Raw genomic sequence first — 17,473 nt, forward strand, 5'->3', positions numbered from 1 at the left:
AAAGTGGTTGGCACTATTGGTGAGAGACTCCTAAAAAGTAACAAATTAAGTGTAAATTCAATTACTTTCATGTTTATAATGTTTTGTTTAGCACATTTTCTCTATTGTTCGATTAGCAGACCAGTGGAGGTTTGATCATGTGGAACGTGGCACCCAAAATAAAGTGGACACCGATACATGTACGGACTGCTCTTTTGGACCCACGGAAATCCAACAACGATCACTGAAATAACACATGTAACGCATGCAAGATGTAGTCACTATGAGAGTGGGATGTGCATAAAACCACGGTCATTTTGTTTTTATGGTGTCGAGATATCTGAGCTGGACAGTGTGTTTGTTAGAATGTTTGAAGTATGGTAATATGGGGTTTCAATCGTCAGATCTGAATGATCTATCAGATTGTTTTCTGTCCTTGAAAATGTAAATACCTTTATGAGAGTATACATGGTTAATTTAAATCTTTGTAACTGAATATATGTAACCTATGTATGAATTGAATTTGGCAAATAAAAACATTGTTGAAAAAAGTAATTGTGTTTTGGACCATATACTGTACAAACTAGATTGTAATGTAAAATAAATACTGATTAATTGGGGGGGGGGGGGGGCGGCTAGGGGTTCCTTTGTGTTGCCAACACAGTAGTTTGTTGCGATGCCAGTAGGGAGAGGGCTTCACATTAAGGGATAACCACTATTGCAGCCATTGCTCCTCTTTATTAAATAATGCTCGAGGGGTTGGGAAGGGTCACCTTACTACTTGTGATGAGCGGGAAATGACTAGGTGTAGGGTGACCAACTGGCATGGGCCTGATCGGTGCAGAAGCCATATCCTCAAACTTTGCTACTGCGATCCAATCGCCAGGATCCTTCACTCCCTCCTGTGCGATCCTCCTCCGGATAGGGCACCATGGTCTGGGCAAGCAAGCAGGCAGGCCAGAAGGCCCTGGTACTCCAGGCTCCAGGGGCAGGCGGTCCTGGATGTCTCTGGGTGCTGTCCCCTTACCAAGCTGGGATAGAGGGACATCTTAGCCCACAGTCCTGGTAACAGGCAGAAGTCTTGCAGAACTTCTCCAGGCATAGCCTGACTGGCTGCTTGATAGTAGAAAATGTTGGGGCCTCAAGCTCCCTTTTCTACAGTCCTTTTACAGAAACCAAATGTGATTTAGGCTCCCAGTCTTTGACGTTTGAGTTGGGGTTCAGCCTTCTTTTAAGCTGCTCCCTCCTTTGTCTTGCCCTTCCTCTAGAAAGCAGTTTGAAATATCAGGTGCGACTCAAAATCTGCTAGCCTCACAACAGGCCATTGAAGTTACTCGAGGTTCACACCGGGGTATCAGCCACAGTGGAATGTCCATCAAATGATTACCCCAGGACCCCCCCCCCCCTACTCTTTATGACTCTCTCAGCCCAACCTTCGTCCTCAGACATCACCACGTCTGTGCTACCTAACTCCTGGTAAAGGTAGTAGCCTTTCACCGCTAGGAGGGTAGCACTCTGAGCACCCCACCACCCACCCACCTGCTTCAACAAGACAGCAAAACAAGAGAGATTTAAGTCATGGCACACATGCATGATCAATGTTTGCCCATGACAACAAAAATCAGCATCAGGGATCCTCATATTGTTGCACTTTGGGGACAATCAGGGCAGGGCTGCAAATCTGTCACCATGCAAGAGACCTCTCCATCCCAACAATGTGAAAGACAGTTGATCAGACAAATAGATATTGACACCTGACCTAAAGTCCTGTAAGCAGGTATATTTTTTAAGTTCAGTTATTTTTTTTGTTATTAAATAAGGGTGGTGAGACTGTTAATGATTTTTGTTTTTTAATGCAAACCTAAAACTTGAAGAAAAAAGTCAACTAGACTAATATACATGTTCTCTTCCAAACACAGTTCACAAGAAATGGGTTATATTTAACCTGTTTTTATTAACAGATGTAAGAGCATAAAGTAATAAATTAACTCGTCCCTACCTTTCCATATTAATGCCTGCCCTGGAAGCTGTTGAGAGAATAGCAGTAAGTGCTATCTTTGAAGGTGTAAACAGCAGGCAGGCATCAGTCAATGAAACTCGATTCAGGAAGTCATCAGCCATTTTCCTCAAGACTTCTGGATTTTCAAGCATTGGATAACGTGTCTAGCAAACAATAAATATAAGTTAGTCCTGTCTAATTTAATTGGCAAATTACGTTATTAACTCTTCACAGGACACATTAAACGGAACGTTGTTGCAAGTCTCACGGTTGCATGTTCTATTTAGGAAACATCAGATTTCAACTAACTAACAAAAGTGTACAAAATGGCACAGGCTCAGAAGCTTATACAATACTAAGACATTTGCCTATATTGATTAGACTTTCAATACAAGTACAATGCTAAATTTGCCTTCCCTGTAATCCCATAGTGAGTATTCTTTTATAACGATAGTGTACAATGCCTGGTGCCAAAAATATTTTTCTTTAAAGCACTACCTTACATGATAATATTCTGGGAAGGAGCGAAGCTGTGAAGAAATACGTCACCAGTGCTAGATGTGGAGGGAATGCGTAGTACAAGCCTAGTTAGAAATATAATGTGACCCATGATGGAACTGGAGGATCCTCGAAAAAAAGGTAAAGTCCCAATATAAATATACTATTATCATGGTGACTTTTGAACACTTAAGTTGTTCATCATATACCCTCGTCCTTTATGTGCATGGCTTGAAGATTACCTGCACAGAAAGGGACTGAAATGGTTTGTCAAAACACTGGGAAGAGCCAGACACCATTCAAGATGCCTTTCTAGTTCCAGGCCCTTCGACTCACCTGTTGGACATCTCTTGTAGTCCTTTTTCAACAATAGTAGAAGTAACTACATTAGGACAAAAAGAAGAGAAGGAAGGGGAGTAAGTTTGCCCGCCCGCCATCCTCCCGGTACAATTGTCTGAGTTCAGTTTCAGGCGGCTGGTCGTCATCCACTCGGCTACATCTTTCATCCCTTCGTGCAGGTTGGCTCTGGCGGCGGCGGGGTCGTTGGTCAGGGAGAGGATCAGCTGGGTGTCGTCGGCGTAGGAGATGATGTTGAGGTTGTGTTGGCGTGCGATGGCCGCGAGGGGGCTCATGTAGACGTTGAAGAGGGTGGGACTCAGCGAGGATCCTTGAGGGATGCCGCAGATGACTTCGGTGGCCTCTGACTTGTACGGTGGTAGGCGGACTCTCTGTGTTCTTCCGTCGAGGAAGGAGGTGATCCATTCCAGTGCCTTCTCCTGGATTCCGACGTTGCCGAGGCGCTGCACTAGGGTGCGGTGGCAGACAGTGTCGAATGCCGCGGAGAGGTCCAGGAGGATGAGGGCCGCTGTTTCTCCGTTGTCCATCAGGGCTCGGATGTCATCGGTGACAGCGATGAGGGCGGTCTCGGTGCTGTGGTTGGCTCGGAAGCCAGACTGTGAGGGGTCGAGGGATCCATTCGTCTCGAGGAAGGCGGCCAGCTGTTTGTTGACGGTCTTCTCGATGACTTTGGCCATACATATATATACATACATACACAAGGCATGTAGTCATGGGAGGAACACTACCAGTGTGGTGGTACCATTTAGAGAACAACCCTACACCATCAGAGACCAATTCACATGCAAGACAGAATTTGCTATTTACGTACTCACATGTGAGTGCGGCAAACAATACGTGGGATCCACTATCCACCAAGTACATGTGAGAATCCTGCAGCACCTGCGAGCCATTGCCAACAGGGATCAAGCCTATCCAGTAGCACGCCACATCCATGAAGCTCATGGTGGGGATCCAAAGGGCCTGACGTATTTCGTCATAGACAGTATCCCCAAGAATGTGAGGGGCGGGAATCGCAAACTGGCACTACGCCGCTTAGAATCGAGATACATTATTCTCCTAAATTCTAATGCAGACGAAGCCCTTAGTGTCCACATATAAATCAGCCATCCAGTTGACAGCCTCTCTCTCTTTCCGGAATACCCCTACAAAAACATCCGCCATTCACACGCTTTTTCACTGTAATTATGTAACAGTATGTCACACGGGGTTCATGCACGCACAATGGTCACATAGACAGTATATCCATGACACACCCTCCGATTCCCTTCCCCAAACATCGACATCATAACTACCACGACACCCAGAGGTGCCGAAATTCCCTTGCCGCCCGGACAGGATCACTATGAACTGTATAGTAATGCACATGCATCCTCTAAGACTAGCCGGCGTCTAGCGAGCTTATGCGCACGTACTTACCGGCACTATGCCGCAAACAGGGACATCAGTTCCGAGCGAGTATGGAATCGTGCCCTGGCTCATTGACAAGGCAAGCAAACCGTTTACCGGCGGTGTGGTTTCCATGGTTATCCTCATGCTACAGGGCACACCCAATCACAATCGTGGTTCCTTCACTCCCACAGCGAATCATGTCAAATGAGAGTGCATACATACACAAGGAAAAACGGGGATATGTAAACAAACATCATCGTAATAACGATTGACTTATGTAAAGTGTTTTTGTGACCACCAGTGCGGATACAGATTATTTTACGCCCTTGTAAAATGCAATTTTAAGACATGGATGTAATGTTTTAAACTAATATGGGATTTGACGTGGAAGCAAGTGAAAACAGACTGCCATGGAGTTAATGTGCTGAGTCGTGTAACTGACCACGTCACTACAAGGGTGGAACCATGTTACCATAGCAACAAGTAATGCCAATTAGTGTTTTTAATTGAAACCCATGACATGAAGGATGTGTATATATAGCGCACAGTAAAATGGACAGATGTTAGTGAACAAGGCGGGAGCAAGCCGCCGAAACGCGTCTGAGCAGAAACTGATTGAAAAATAAATCGTTTGAATTGAGATACACGGAGTCAGCGCCTTCTTTGATGGCAAGTGTGGTATGGTGATAATACACACATATATATATAAATTCACTGAAAAAACCATAGGTTATAGACCATATATAGTTAGGAATTAGCATTTACAAAACCTTGAAAATTCACTGAAAAAACCATAGGTTATAGACCATATATAGTTAGGAATTAGCATTTAAAAAACCTTATTTTACTCACACAAAACCATTGAAATTCCATATATAGTTAGTTGCACTAACTATATATCGCGCACCTGCAATCCACTGCTGATCATGTCACATATTACATCATTCATGACATGGTCAGTGACATCACTGATGACATCACTGATGACATCTCAAATGACATCACTGATGACATCACTGATGACATCTCATTTGACATCATTCTTGTGCTAATACGATAAACCTCTTCAGACTCTAATATAACCTTAGATACACTCAGTGTATACAGACACTCACACACTTCCACTCATCCGTGGAGTTACTCACACACCCAGTCAGTCATGCAAAGAAACAATCTCATCTCCATTTCTTCAACTATACAGTTAAACACACCTTACTTATTGAAACATATACTAACACATATTTACTCTCTTATACAATCCCTGATACAAGTTCACAATGATCGATACAACCACTCACTCATTCGGTGGCTCTCATGCACAGTTATTTATATATGCCAACTCTCACATGTACTGTGTTTTACATATGTACTTACTATGACATGTAGCATTGAGATATCCATTCACTCATCAATACACTCATGCACACAGTCAACTGCCCATGTAGCTGTTTCCACATGCACTCTTGAACTCATACACCTAGTGAATAAACTGTTCACACATCTATGCATAGAGTCACACACCTTCCAGCCACCCCCACACAAACTCAATCTCCCATAGAAATACTTGGGCAAGCAATTAATAACACATATAGCCTCTCGTATAGCTAATGATCAACACATGCAGCAGTTTACAGAACAACAGACATAATGATGCACAAATTAAGACAGTTTAGTCACTAACCCATGCATTCAGTGAGACACATTTAATCACTCACTCATACAGTCAGTCACGCACCTACTAAATCCTTCATCCAGACACTTATACATCCACTCATTCTTCAATATGTAAGATATATTTTAACTTTACAGAAACATACAGTCACTGGATGTTGTCATAAGTGATGTCATCAGTGATGTCATTTGAGATGTCATCAGTGATGTCATCAGTGATGTCACTGACCATGTCATGAATGATGTAATATGTGACATGATCAGCAGTGGATTGCAGGTGCGCGATATATAGTTAGTGCAACTAACTATATATGGAATTTCAATGGTTTTGTGTGAGTAAAATAAGGTTTTTTAAATGCTAATTCCTAACTATATATGGTCTATAACCTATGGTTTTTTCAGTGAATTTTCAAGGTTTTGTAAATGCTAATTCCTAACTATATATGGTCTATAACCTATGGTTTTTTCAGTGAATTTCAATGGTTTTTTAATAGCAAATATCATAAGCTGTCGAATGTCAAGTACGTGGTAAGTGAAAACATTTTCGTGTTTATGCACACTGATCTGCTTTGAATGGTGCCCCCCCCCCCTCATTTCTATTAGGAGTACTCTCTCTTTGCAGATAGTGAAAGGTAGTTAACGCAGGCCTTTGCCCCCGTTGTAATCCGTCGTGCCTGCTTCTCTCTCCATTTGATTGATTGTTATCCAAGTATTTACTGTTTTAGAATTAGTTCTCTTTGGTTCATTCTCTATTTACAAACAAACACAGAGTCGCAATACTCTGTTTAGTCTTTGCAGATAACGAAAAATCGTGTAAAAAAAAAGAAAAGGAATCGAGCAAAATCAGTAGGCCACTAATGGGATCTCTTTTTGACCTCGCTAAAATAGAAACATTAGGAACAACCCCTCATGACAAATACAAAACTAGTGAGATGAACTGAACTCCACACAATGATGGCTGCAAAACAGCTCGGCTCCGCCACCCACCCCGCCCAAAATAACGATAAAGAGCGGCTGCCATGATTGGTTGCGGAATGGCCACGACGGAGCTACGAAATGATGCTGCTCTCATGCTAACCCCAGCTTCAGTCTGAAACATCCAGAAACACTGTAGACTACCAATTCGATCAGTTCCGGTAGCGCCCCAATGTAACCCGGTAGAGAAGAACTAGCCCTCCCCTCTTTCACTGATGGTTCTTGTTGCCTGTCCCTTCTGTTCTCATTTAACAGAACTATTTAGCCTGCTGAAAGGGGTTGTGTTCCGACCGCTGGTTGGTGGAGACATTTTGACTATATTCTGGACCTGCGTTGTCGCGTAATGCGTCATATGACGCGCCGCGTTAGCGCATCCGGAAGTCATCCGGGGCGCGCAGCGCGTAACGTAAGCATAACAAGTCATGTGACTTGTTAATAAAACTTTTCATTGGTTCATTTTACTTTTCTTATTGTAATGATGAAAGGCTTGCTCATATGACCTAAAAATTACGCTTTTCATTACTTCCGAACATTATTTTTTCTTAAATATATGTTATAATGTTCCAGGCTAATGTACTTTCCCGGAAATTTTACAACTGTCCTGCAAGTAAAATATATTCTTTTTTCGAGAAAAAGAGCGTTTCTTCGTCCCATGATGGAGCCGTTGAGCAAAAGAGGGTCGACCTGCTGTCTTAGTCGCCGATACGCCTGAATATGAGATTCTTATCGATCACTTTATGTTGCAGGAATAGAAAACACAACAGCCCTTGACCATTTATCTTTACTGCGTTCCTTCGTATTATACCTTTTACCCTTCATGTAATTGGTCTGCTTTATTTCACTTGCCTTTTAATGATTCTAAAACAGTGACTATTATTACAAACTTTACCAATGTATATACTACTACCATGTTTTCTTTTAAAAACCTTTATTGTGAAAATTTCATTATACAAATACGAGCCTATAACCACGTGGGCCGGCCACGGAGCAAACTGTAATCGTATGTGATGAGTAGACATTTACACTGTAGAGGAACGTAACGGGCGGGCCATTAGGTTGCAAGAACTAAGGTGTCTAACAGTTACGGAATCGGTGGACGTACATTTTATAATTAAAATACGACAGGGCCAGTTACAATAAAATTATCTAGATATACATTTGCGGGCAAGTACCATGGGTGACGTTAATTCGAACTTTCAACAGTACAGTAATCAATAACACATCAGAACTTAATATCAATAGGGATGTCGAAATATTCAATCAATTCTCGTCCCCGCCCGCCATGTGCTTCAAAACTGCATACGTATCTCGTGATTTCAAGGTTCTGCAACCAGTACACAACAAGGAGTTACGAGTCCCATTTATTCCGGCGCCATTTTGGGCGAGGACGGGCAGGTCCAGGATATAGTCAAAATGTCTCTACCAACCATCGACTATGATGATGTTCATATGCTGTATTTATTAGAGTAACACTCATCTGCCCACATGAAATTAATTTACCACAATCTAAACATGTCATTTTAATCTTTCCAAAGTTCTTCTAAATATTTGGGACCGTTTCCCTTGCCTCTGAAGCTCTCAGTGCCACTTCTTTGATGAATGTACTAGCAGGTCAGGGGTTCTCCTCCAAATCTCTCTTTTATGCAGCACTATAATTAATTGGTGCCACCTCTCCATATGACGATGCATGGTATAGTTACCACAACTATATATTTTTTCGGTTCCTCTGGAGAGTTCATCGTGGCAGATGAAGCGTGTAACATACCGGGCATTTACCTTTTTTTGCATGTACAGGAAAGGAAAAAAAAATCGAGCGTTCGAGTTCTTAGGTGTCCCAGGGCCATTTTAGTGGACCAGGCCCAAATCCAAAGAACAGCTATCTCACAGGCTAATGGGGCGACCCACGCCGAGTTTCAGCATTGTAGGATGACCACACAAGTACAGCAACTTGCTAGACATCACCTCGGTGCCATCCGGATCTCGGCGCCCCACTGCAGATGAAGTGCCTCTCAACTATGAAACCACCAGAAAACGCTTGAGTCAGCTTTGTGTGAAGCCGCCATTTTGATTCAATCAATAGCGTCCCCCTGCACACATTCAGGGACCTGGTCGTGTCTTCAGGTCAAACGAATTTGGGACAAGATGCAGAAAGGAAAAGGAAAAAAGTTCCGCCGGACCCCGGGAGGTGGCCGCCTATGTCATGGGCGATCTTAGGCCACACCAGGGCAATAGTGAAGCTGCAGCAGGTGCAAATAAGCTTCAGACAGTGTTACAAGCGCTGCTCAGAACTCTCAACTATGACACCACCTCGGTGCCATCCGGATCTTGGCGCCTTGTGCTGGTTCCGGCCTATTCACACATCGGTCCGCTACTGACGCCACCTCACAGGCCAACGGGGCACCCCACGCCGACTTTCGGCGCAGCATTGTAGGATGGCCACACCAGTGCGGCAAATTGCTGGACACCACCTCGGTGCCATCCAGATCTCGGCGCGTTGTGCTGCCTTCGGCCTATTCGCCACAAGTGCGCACGCAACTCAGCTGCATAGCGAGTGAAACACCAAGGGGCGCCCCACTGCAGCCGAGGAACCTCCATCTTGGGGGCGACGCACAGCATCACATTGCTTTCCAATGCAGTCAGATCCTCAAACAGCCCCCACTGACTGACGCGAACTCACAGGCCAACGGGGCGCCCCACGCCGACTTTCGGCGCAGCATTGTAGGATGGCCACACCAGTGCGGCAAGTTGCTGGACACCACCTCGGTGCCATCCGGATCTTGGCGCGTTGTGCTGCCTTTGGCCCCATTCGCACATCAGTCCGCTACTGACGCCATCTCACAGGCTAATGGGGCGCCCCACGCCGACTTTCAGCATTGTAGGATGACCATACCAGTACAGCAACTTGCTAGACATCACCTCGGTGCCATCCGGATCTCGGCGCCCCACTGCAGATGAAGTGCCTCTCAACTATGAAACCACCACTGTGACATCCGGATCTTGGCGCGTTGTGCTGCCTTCGGCCTATTCGCACATCGGTCCGCTACTGACGCCATCTCACAGGCTAATGGGGCGACCCACGCCGAGTTTCAGCATTGTAGGATGACCACACCAACTTGCTAGACATCACCTCGGTGCCATCCGAATCTTGGCATCTCAACGCCTAGTGGTATCTTCCATACAGAAAATATTGTTACGCTACCTTTGGCCCCATTCGCACATCAGTCCGCAACTTAGACATCACCTCGGTGCCATCCGGATCTTGGCATCTCAGCGCCTTGTGGTGTCTTCTCGTCAGAAAATATTGTTGCGCTGCCTTTGGCCCCATTCCCACATCAGTCCGCTACTGACACCATCTCACAGGCCAACAGGGCGCCCCACGCCGACTTTCAGCATTGTAGGATGGCCACACCAGTGCGGCAACTTACTAGACACCACCTCGGTGCCATCCGGATCTTGGCGCGTTGTGCTGCCTTCGGCCTATTCGCACATCGGTCCGCTACTGACGCAAACTCACAGGCCAACGGGGCGCCCCACGCCGACTTTCAACATTGTAGGATGGCCACACCAGTGCTGCAACTTGCTGGACACCACCTCGGTGCCATCCGGATCTTGGCGCGTTGTGCTGCCTTCGGCCTATTCGCACATCGGTCCGCTACTGACGCCGCCTCACGTGCCAACGTATTTTCTCCGCATTTTATACCCTATGCCGCATAACAGGTCATGTGACTTGTTTATAAAACTTTTCATTGGTTCATTTTACTTTTGGTTTCCTAATGATGGAAGGCTTGATCATATGACCTAAAAACAACACTTTTCATTGGATGAAAACTTTTTTTTTTCCCAAACGATGAAAGCCCCATCTTGTTTCTGGATGTTTCAGACTGAAGCTGGCGTCAGCATGAGAGCACCACCATCTCGTAGCTCCGTCGTAGTCATTCCGCGAGCAATCATGGCAGCCGCTCCCCACCAGAAGCCTGCAGGAGTCGGGGCCCCCAAAACTTTTGATGAATTCTCAAGGCGGAGGGGACGCTTTCGAGAATGGGGTCCAAGACCTAGCAGACAAGCGTCCGATTTCCAAGGTGTCCCAGGGCCATTTCAGTGGACCAGGCCCAAAAAGGAAAGAGCCTGCCGCCATTTTGAGAGTCCTGTGACAGCCGCCTATCGCTGCACCGCAAGAGTGGGCGCAACTCAGCTGAATTGCGGCTTTTGACACAGTGGACCAAAAACGGACGGAATGGCAACTGAAACGGTAAAGGGGCGCCCCACTACAACAGATGACACTCCACCTGGAGAGGCCCGTTCACGCCGCCTCCCCCGGGGCGCCCCACGCCGTTATTCGGAGCAGCATTGTAGGATACCAAAACCAGTGCGGCAACTTACTGGACATCACCTTGGTGCCATCGTTCTGCTGCCTTGGAACTATTCGCACAACAGTTTGCTACTGAAGACCCACCCCCCGCGACGCCCCACGCCGTTATTTGCTGGGTGGCAACTTACTAGACATCACTTTCGTGTCATCTAGATTTCAGCGCGTTCTGCTGCCTTGGAACTATTCGCACAACAGTTTGCTACTGATGACCCGCCCCACGCCGGAAATCTGGACGTTGTGCTGCGTTGGGACTATTCGCACAGCCGACCGCTACTTCGTTCTTTTTCTCTAAAAATGTTTATATGTTATTACTATTTTTGTTTTCTTGTATATATTTATAAATTATTAAAGTTTTATAATCTTACTACTTTGTCGGAGTGCTATATATTTTTAATGTGACACATAATTGTAAAAACTTTGATGTACAAAGAGTCATCCCTGGAATCTTCCGCTTCACGCTCGGTCCCCTCCCCAATCACAATACAGGATGGTTTTCAGATAATAGCAACGCTTCTGCTGTGACGGATCTCATCGAGTGTGGGCCTTGATCTACTATAACTCCTTTGAAGAGGGGTGAATCTTTACAGCTGTGGCCATAAACTACATCTGCAGGGCTAGCTGATACCCTAGGACCAGCCTGGACAATCGGACACAGAGGAAAAGGAGTGTCAGAGGGTGCAGTAGTGAATAGGGCGAAAGGGAGGTGTCGGGCGGGCACAGGGTGTGATTCTCAGGAAAGAGCAGCGCAGATGGGGGGAGGTTTATTACCCATGCATAAGACAGAGAGCGGGGGTGACCACTGCCTGGGGGAGATGCTTGCGAGGGTGGGGAGCCATGCTAAGGATCGACAGCGTGCACAGAGTGGGTCTGGTCAAGGCATCTAAAATGGCTGCCGTGCACGACAAAAGTGTGGCATTTGAAAAAAGACAAGATGGCGCAGACAATGTTTTTCAACACTTCCTGATTTCCTTCGAATCGAACGTTAACAGACGTTGGGGCATATTACCAAAGTTAAGCGATATTTATCCCTAACGATGCATTGCAAAGATTTTTTTACCGTCAGAAATTATCGCAGATAAACCTTGCTATTATCAAAGTTTATCGCAAATACGATAAAAACCGACCGCAATGCATTAATATCGCTGAAAACTCAGCGATATTCATGCATTACCGAGCTAATCCTCTTAGCCATGTTATCCACCTCCCATAGGATAACATGGCTAAGAACTGCTCAGGGCAGCTGTTACTTTTTGGAGATATTCGCGCTTATCTCGAATATTTCCAAAAGTTGATAATAGGAGATAGCGATGTTAGCGACTGTTTCCAGTCGCTAACATCTTGGCATGCCCACTTTGCATGTCATTAGTGATAAATATCACTCACATGCAAAGTGGGGCCCAAGATGGTCGCTATCTCCTACTAGCCGTCGCTAACTGGTGTTAGCAACAGCTAGGTAATACAGATATAATTTTATCTCCGCGAAGCGGAGCGCTGTTACAGATATATATCTTGTTTTTGAACGTTAATTTCTCAAAATGCACTGAAGCACATATATTGAGACCTAGCAAAGGCACATCGGGCTACCAGTCCCTAATATTTTACCAAGTTTCGTGCAAATCCATTCAGCCGTTCGATTATTATTATTATTTATTTTTTTTGCCCCGCGGGGCCCTTTTAAAACCTCCACATCAAACCTAGGGGATCAGCGAGGATCTACTATGCCCCCTTATGGTCATTTGCCCCTTCGCTTTGGCCTCCTCTTGTCTCTCGATCCTACCGAGAGACAAGATGGCGGCCGCTACGGACTGTTTGGAATGTTTACAGACACCGGAGAGCCAATCAGCTTCGCTTCGCAAAGCTCCGTAACGCGAAAAGTACGCGAAGCGGTGCGCTGTTACAGATATATATCTTTTTTTGAACGTTAATTTCTCAAAATCCACTGAAGCACATATATTGAGACCTAGCAAAGGCACATCGGGCTACCAGTCCCTACAATTTTGCCAAGTTTCGTGCAAATCCATTCAGCCGTAAGATTATTATTATACCGAGAGACAAGATGGCGGCCGCTACGGACTGTTTGGAATGTTTACAGACACCGGAGAGCCAATCAGCTTCGCTTCGCAAAGCTCCGTAACGCGAAAAGTACGCGAAGCGGTGCGCTGTTACAGATATATATCTTTTTTTGAACGTTAATTTCTCAAAATCCACTGAAGCACATATATTGAGACCTAGCAAAGGCACATCGGGCTACCAGTCCCTACAATTTTGCCAAGTTTCGTGCAAATCCATTCAGCCGTAAGATTATTATTATAATTTTTTTTTTTTGCCCCGCGGGGCCCTTTTAAAACCTCCACATCAAACCTAGGGGGTCAGCGAGGATCTACTATTCCCCCTTATGGTCATTTACCCCTTCGCTTTGGCCTCCTCTTGTCTCTCGATCCTACCGAGAGACAAGATGGCGGCCACTACGGACTGTTTGCGGCCACTACGGACTGTTTGGAATGTTGACAGACGCCGGAGAACCAATCAGCTTCGCTTCACAAAGCTCCGTTGCGCGAAAAGTACGCGTCCTAGGCCGCTGCCCGGTCCGCGCTTACAGATATATATCTTTTTTTAAACGTTAATTTCTCAAAATCCACTGGAGCACATATATTGAGACCTACAAAAGGCACATCGGGCTACCAGTCCCTACAATTTTGCCAAGTTTCGTGCAAATCCATTCAGCCGTTCGGGCTAAAAGTGAGGCCAACCGCCCTATGGAAATTAACATGGGAAAAACGCGTTTTGGGACCCCCCTTTTTTCTCGGCCCCCCCTTGACGAACCCCCCCCAAATTTTCAAAGGCTGCTCAGAAACAAAATGTGCCATTTTCCTGAAAATTTCAGCCAATTCCGTCCACAAACGGCAAAGTTATTAGACATAGAATTTTCAAAAATCCCATAGAGAAAAAATCCTAACTATATATACCTACTGGCGACCGCCAGTAGGTAATATATATGTATATGTATATATATATATACACACACACACACACACACAAATATATGGATATATATTGTACTAATAAATACTATTGGTTAAAAATGTCTACATAATAAGAAAATTCTTTCTACAAAATTCATATCCATTGCACCTGCCCACTACATACATTGGGTAACCAAAGACAGAAACAGTAACACCCACATTTTTGATTATATCTATATCACGCAACTAGACTGTTGTTGTATATGTATATTATCTTGTGTTAACAACGCTTATCCAAGTGTCATGTGATTATAATCCTTATTTGTGTTTGTGCAAATGTGCTAATCACAATCTATGAACCAAAAAAACTGAGGTTCATAATACAATTAATAAATATATTTACATCAAGAATTTACTCAAAAAATCTATTTACAAACACTAAATCTCACCAGGAGTTTATATACAATATAAAGTGACATTAAAAAGAAGTCTGGTTTAAGGGGATTTAGATCCTCTTGTGGGAAAATAATATTACCAGGAATTGTGCTTATTGTCAGATTTCACAAACATCTGCAATAATCAAGACCCTAGAGAATTAGAGAATAATGCCCATGTCAGCCTAGTGCTCGTTCGGTTTCATATTTACAGGAAATTGTGTAGATCCTCTGTTGTGTTTAATCCATTTGGATACATACTATCCAACTCAACTATGTACCCTGTTTCCTTTCTCCTCAAGATTTTCTCTCTGTTGCCGCCTCTCCTTAGCGGTGCAACCGCATCAATGACATAATACGACAAGCAGGATTAGTCGTTATTATGCGTTGCTCTGAAGTGACGTGCAACTGGGTAATTGTTATAGTTGTTTACGATTGCTCTCAGGTGCTGCAAAATCCTGGCGTGCAACTGTAGTTTTGTGCTGCCCACGTACGCAGGCCACAGGAGCACACCAGGACATATACCGCATACTCTGTGCGGCATCTATAGTTACCTCTGATCGCAATCATCTTTGTGGAGAATGAAGAATCATAATGGGTAGTAGTGATGCCGAATTTGCATGCCCTACAGGCCGAACACTTGTAGAATCAGTCTTTTAATTTTAACCAGGTACTGCCACTACCTAGTTACGGACTGGCCTTTACTAATTCACTGCGCATGCGTCTTGCTTTCCGGTAAGTGATGGTGGGACTATCAGGTAATCTACTGCCCAAGACTCCATCAGTTTTAATGATGGGCCAATTTTTCTTAATGATTCCCTTGATGTTGCGCTCCTGTTTGCTGTATGTTAATATCAAACAAGGAGTCTCATCAACATCTTTTTTATTGGGGTTATGAGATGTTAATAAGGAATCTCTGGGCCTTTCCTGTGTTTTGGCCAATGCTCTAGACAGAGTGGACTCACTATATCCTCTCTCTTTGAGACGTTCCATCATTTTTCTAGCTCCCTCCTCAAATTTTTCGGTAGAGCTACAAATTCTTTTGAGGCGCAGGAGTACGGAATACTCTCAATCAAATGCCTAGGATGGCTACTGCTTGCATGTAATATGCTGTTTCCTGCTGTCATTTTTCGAAATAGAGATGTTTGCAATGCTTTGTTTTTTATCTCAATCTGTACATCCAAAAATTCAGATTTGTTTTTGCTAACTTTTGATGTAAAGAAAAGGTTATGTACATTTATATGAAGTTGCTCAACAAATTCTAAAGCACTAGGTTCATCTCCCTCCCATATACAAAACACATCATCGATAAAACGCATCCAATGTCGTACATTATTAAAACCCAGGGTGACGATGAGATCCCGCTCCTCCCACCAGCCTTCATGTAAACATGCATAGCTGGGGGAGAAGCGGGATCCCATCGCCACACCCCTAATTTGGCGCCAAATATCCTTTCCAAACATAAAATAGTTGTTATTTAAACACCAGCTCACAAGTTCAAAAAGCATTTTGTCGTGACTGGAGTAATTGCACGATCTTTGCCCCAAATAATGTTTTATGGCTTCCACCCCGTCAGAGTGGTCAATACTGGTATATAATGATTCAATATCTAGCGTTAACATACACCAGTTTTCTTACCAATGAATTAGGCTTAATTTCCTCAAAAAATCTCCAGTATCTTTGATATAACTGGGTAGATTTTTGACCAGATCCTGCAGGTAAAAATCAATATATTTGGAAATGTTCTCACTTATACTGTTTATCGCAGAGATAATTGGTCGGCCTGGCGTAGGTGTCATCCTATGTACTTTTGGTATCAAATACATACTAGGGATCACAGGGTTTTCAGAATGTAAAAAACCAAATTCTGTTGATGAAATTAAACCATCCCTTTTAAATGAAAAAGCTGTTTTTTCAAATTATCCTTCGCTCGTTTGTATTCAATACCATTAGATCTCACATAACACTCACGGTTTTCCAGTTGCCTCATGGCCTCCGCAATATAATCTGTTTTTTGCCACAGTACAATATTTCCACCCTTGTCGGTTTTATTTATCACAATCTCATGGTTCTTGCTTAGTTTATTGATTAAATTGGCATATTGTTTATGCTTGTGCGACAGGATGCGCTGATGACAGTTGATTTTGCGCTTCAATGTTTTAAGGTCTTCGATTACACATTCATGGAAGATATATACATACACACACACACACATTTTTATATTCAACATATATATTCTTTTAGCTTCAGTAGCACAGGTGGTTTAGGCTAATCTATTTAATATTAACAGGACAGAGCGGTTTATGGTAAATGTTTTTTTTAACAATGCGGATATTTTTTGACCCAGGTGTGGAATTGAAAAAACGAGCATGAAAACCATTAGTGTGTACTGGCCACGTTTGTTGTCTAATTGTGGCGCAAGTGCTGCATCTGAGACGATAGTTTAAATAAATATAGTAAATTTCCTGTGTGTCTCTTTTGTATCTTATTGTGGACAAGTACTAGTGAGAGAGAGAGAGAGTGAAAGGGTGTGTCCTGTTACCACAATCCCAGAATGGTCCACAGGGCCATTAATGGCTCAGGGAGGGGGGCAGCGTGAGCCCCTTAAAGGATTCGGCCCAGGGGGGGGTCGCACAGCCCCCTTCCCATTTTCTTTCATTTCGGCCCAGGATAAGTTCCCCGGGTTCTCTTGACGCTCTTGGAGAAGAACCGTGCGCAACTCCCCTCCATGAACATAACCCTGGGGGTGGGGGCTCCCTGGGGAATAATGTAATTATATGTGTCCCGGACATTTTTTTCTCCAATCCTGTGAGAGTCTCGCAGAATCACAGCAATT

At 44.2% G+C, this 17,473-nt stretch overlaps 1 protein-coding gene across 3 annotated transcripts in view; it reads right to left on the reverse strand.

The window, feature by feature from the left end:
* The window catches only part of CCNH (cyclin H), a 199,223-nt gene that overhangs the window by 105,510 nt on the left and 76,240 nt on the right, over positions 1 to 17,473 (reverse strand). For all 3 annotated transcript variants that reach the window (XM_078675336.1, XM_078675337.1, XM_078675338.1), the window contains exon 6: positions 1,979 to 2,142. In XM_078675336.1, coding sequence (XP_078531462.1) covers positions 1,979 to 2,142 — 164 coding nt within the window. The remainder of the gene's footprint in view (positions 1 to 1,978; positions 2,143 to 17,473) is intronic.

Source organism: Lissotriton helveticus, chromosome 2_1 (genome assembly GCF_964261635.1).
Source record: "Lissotriton helveticus chromosome 2_1, aLisHel1.1, whole genome shotgun sequence".
In the NCBI taxonomy this organism is placed as follows: Eukaryota; Metazoa; Chordata; class Amphibia; order Caudata; family Salamandridae; genus Lissotriton; species Lissotriton helveticus.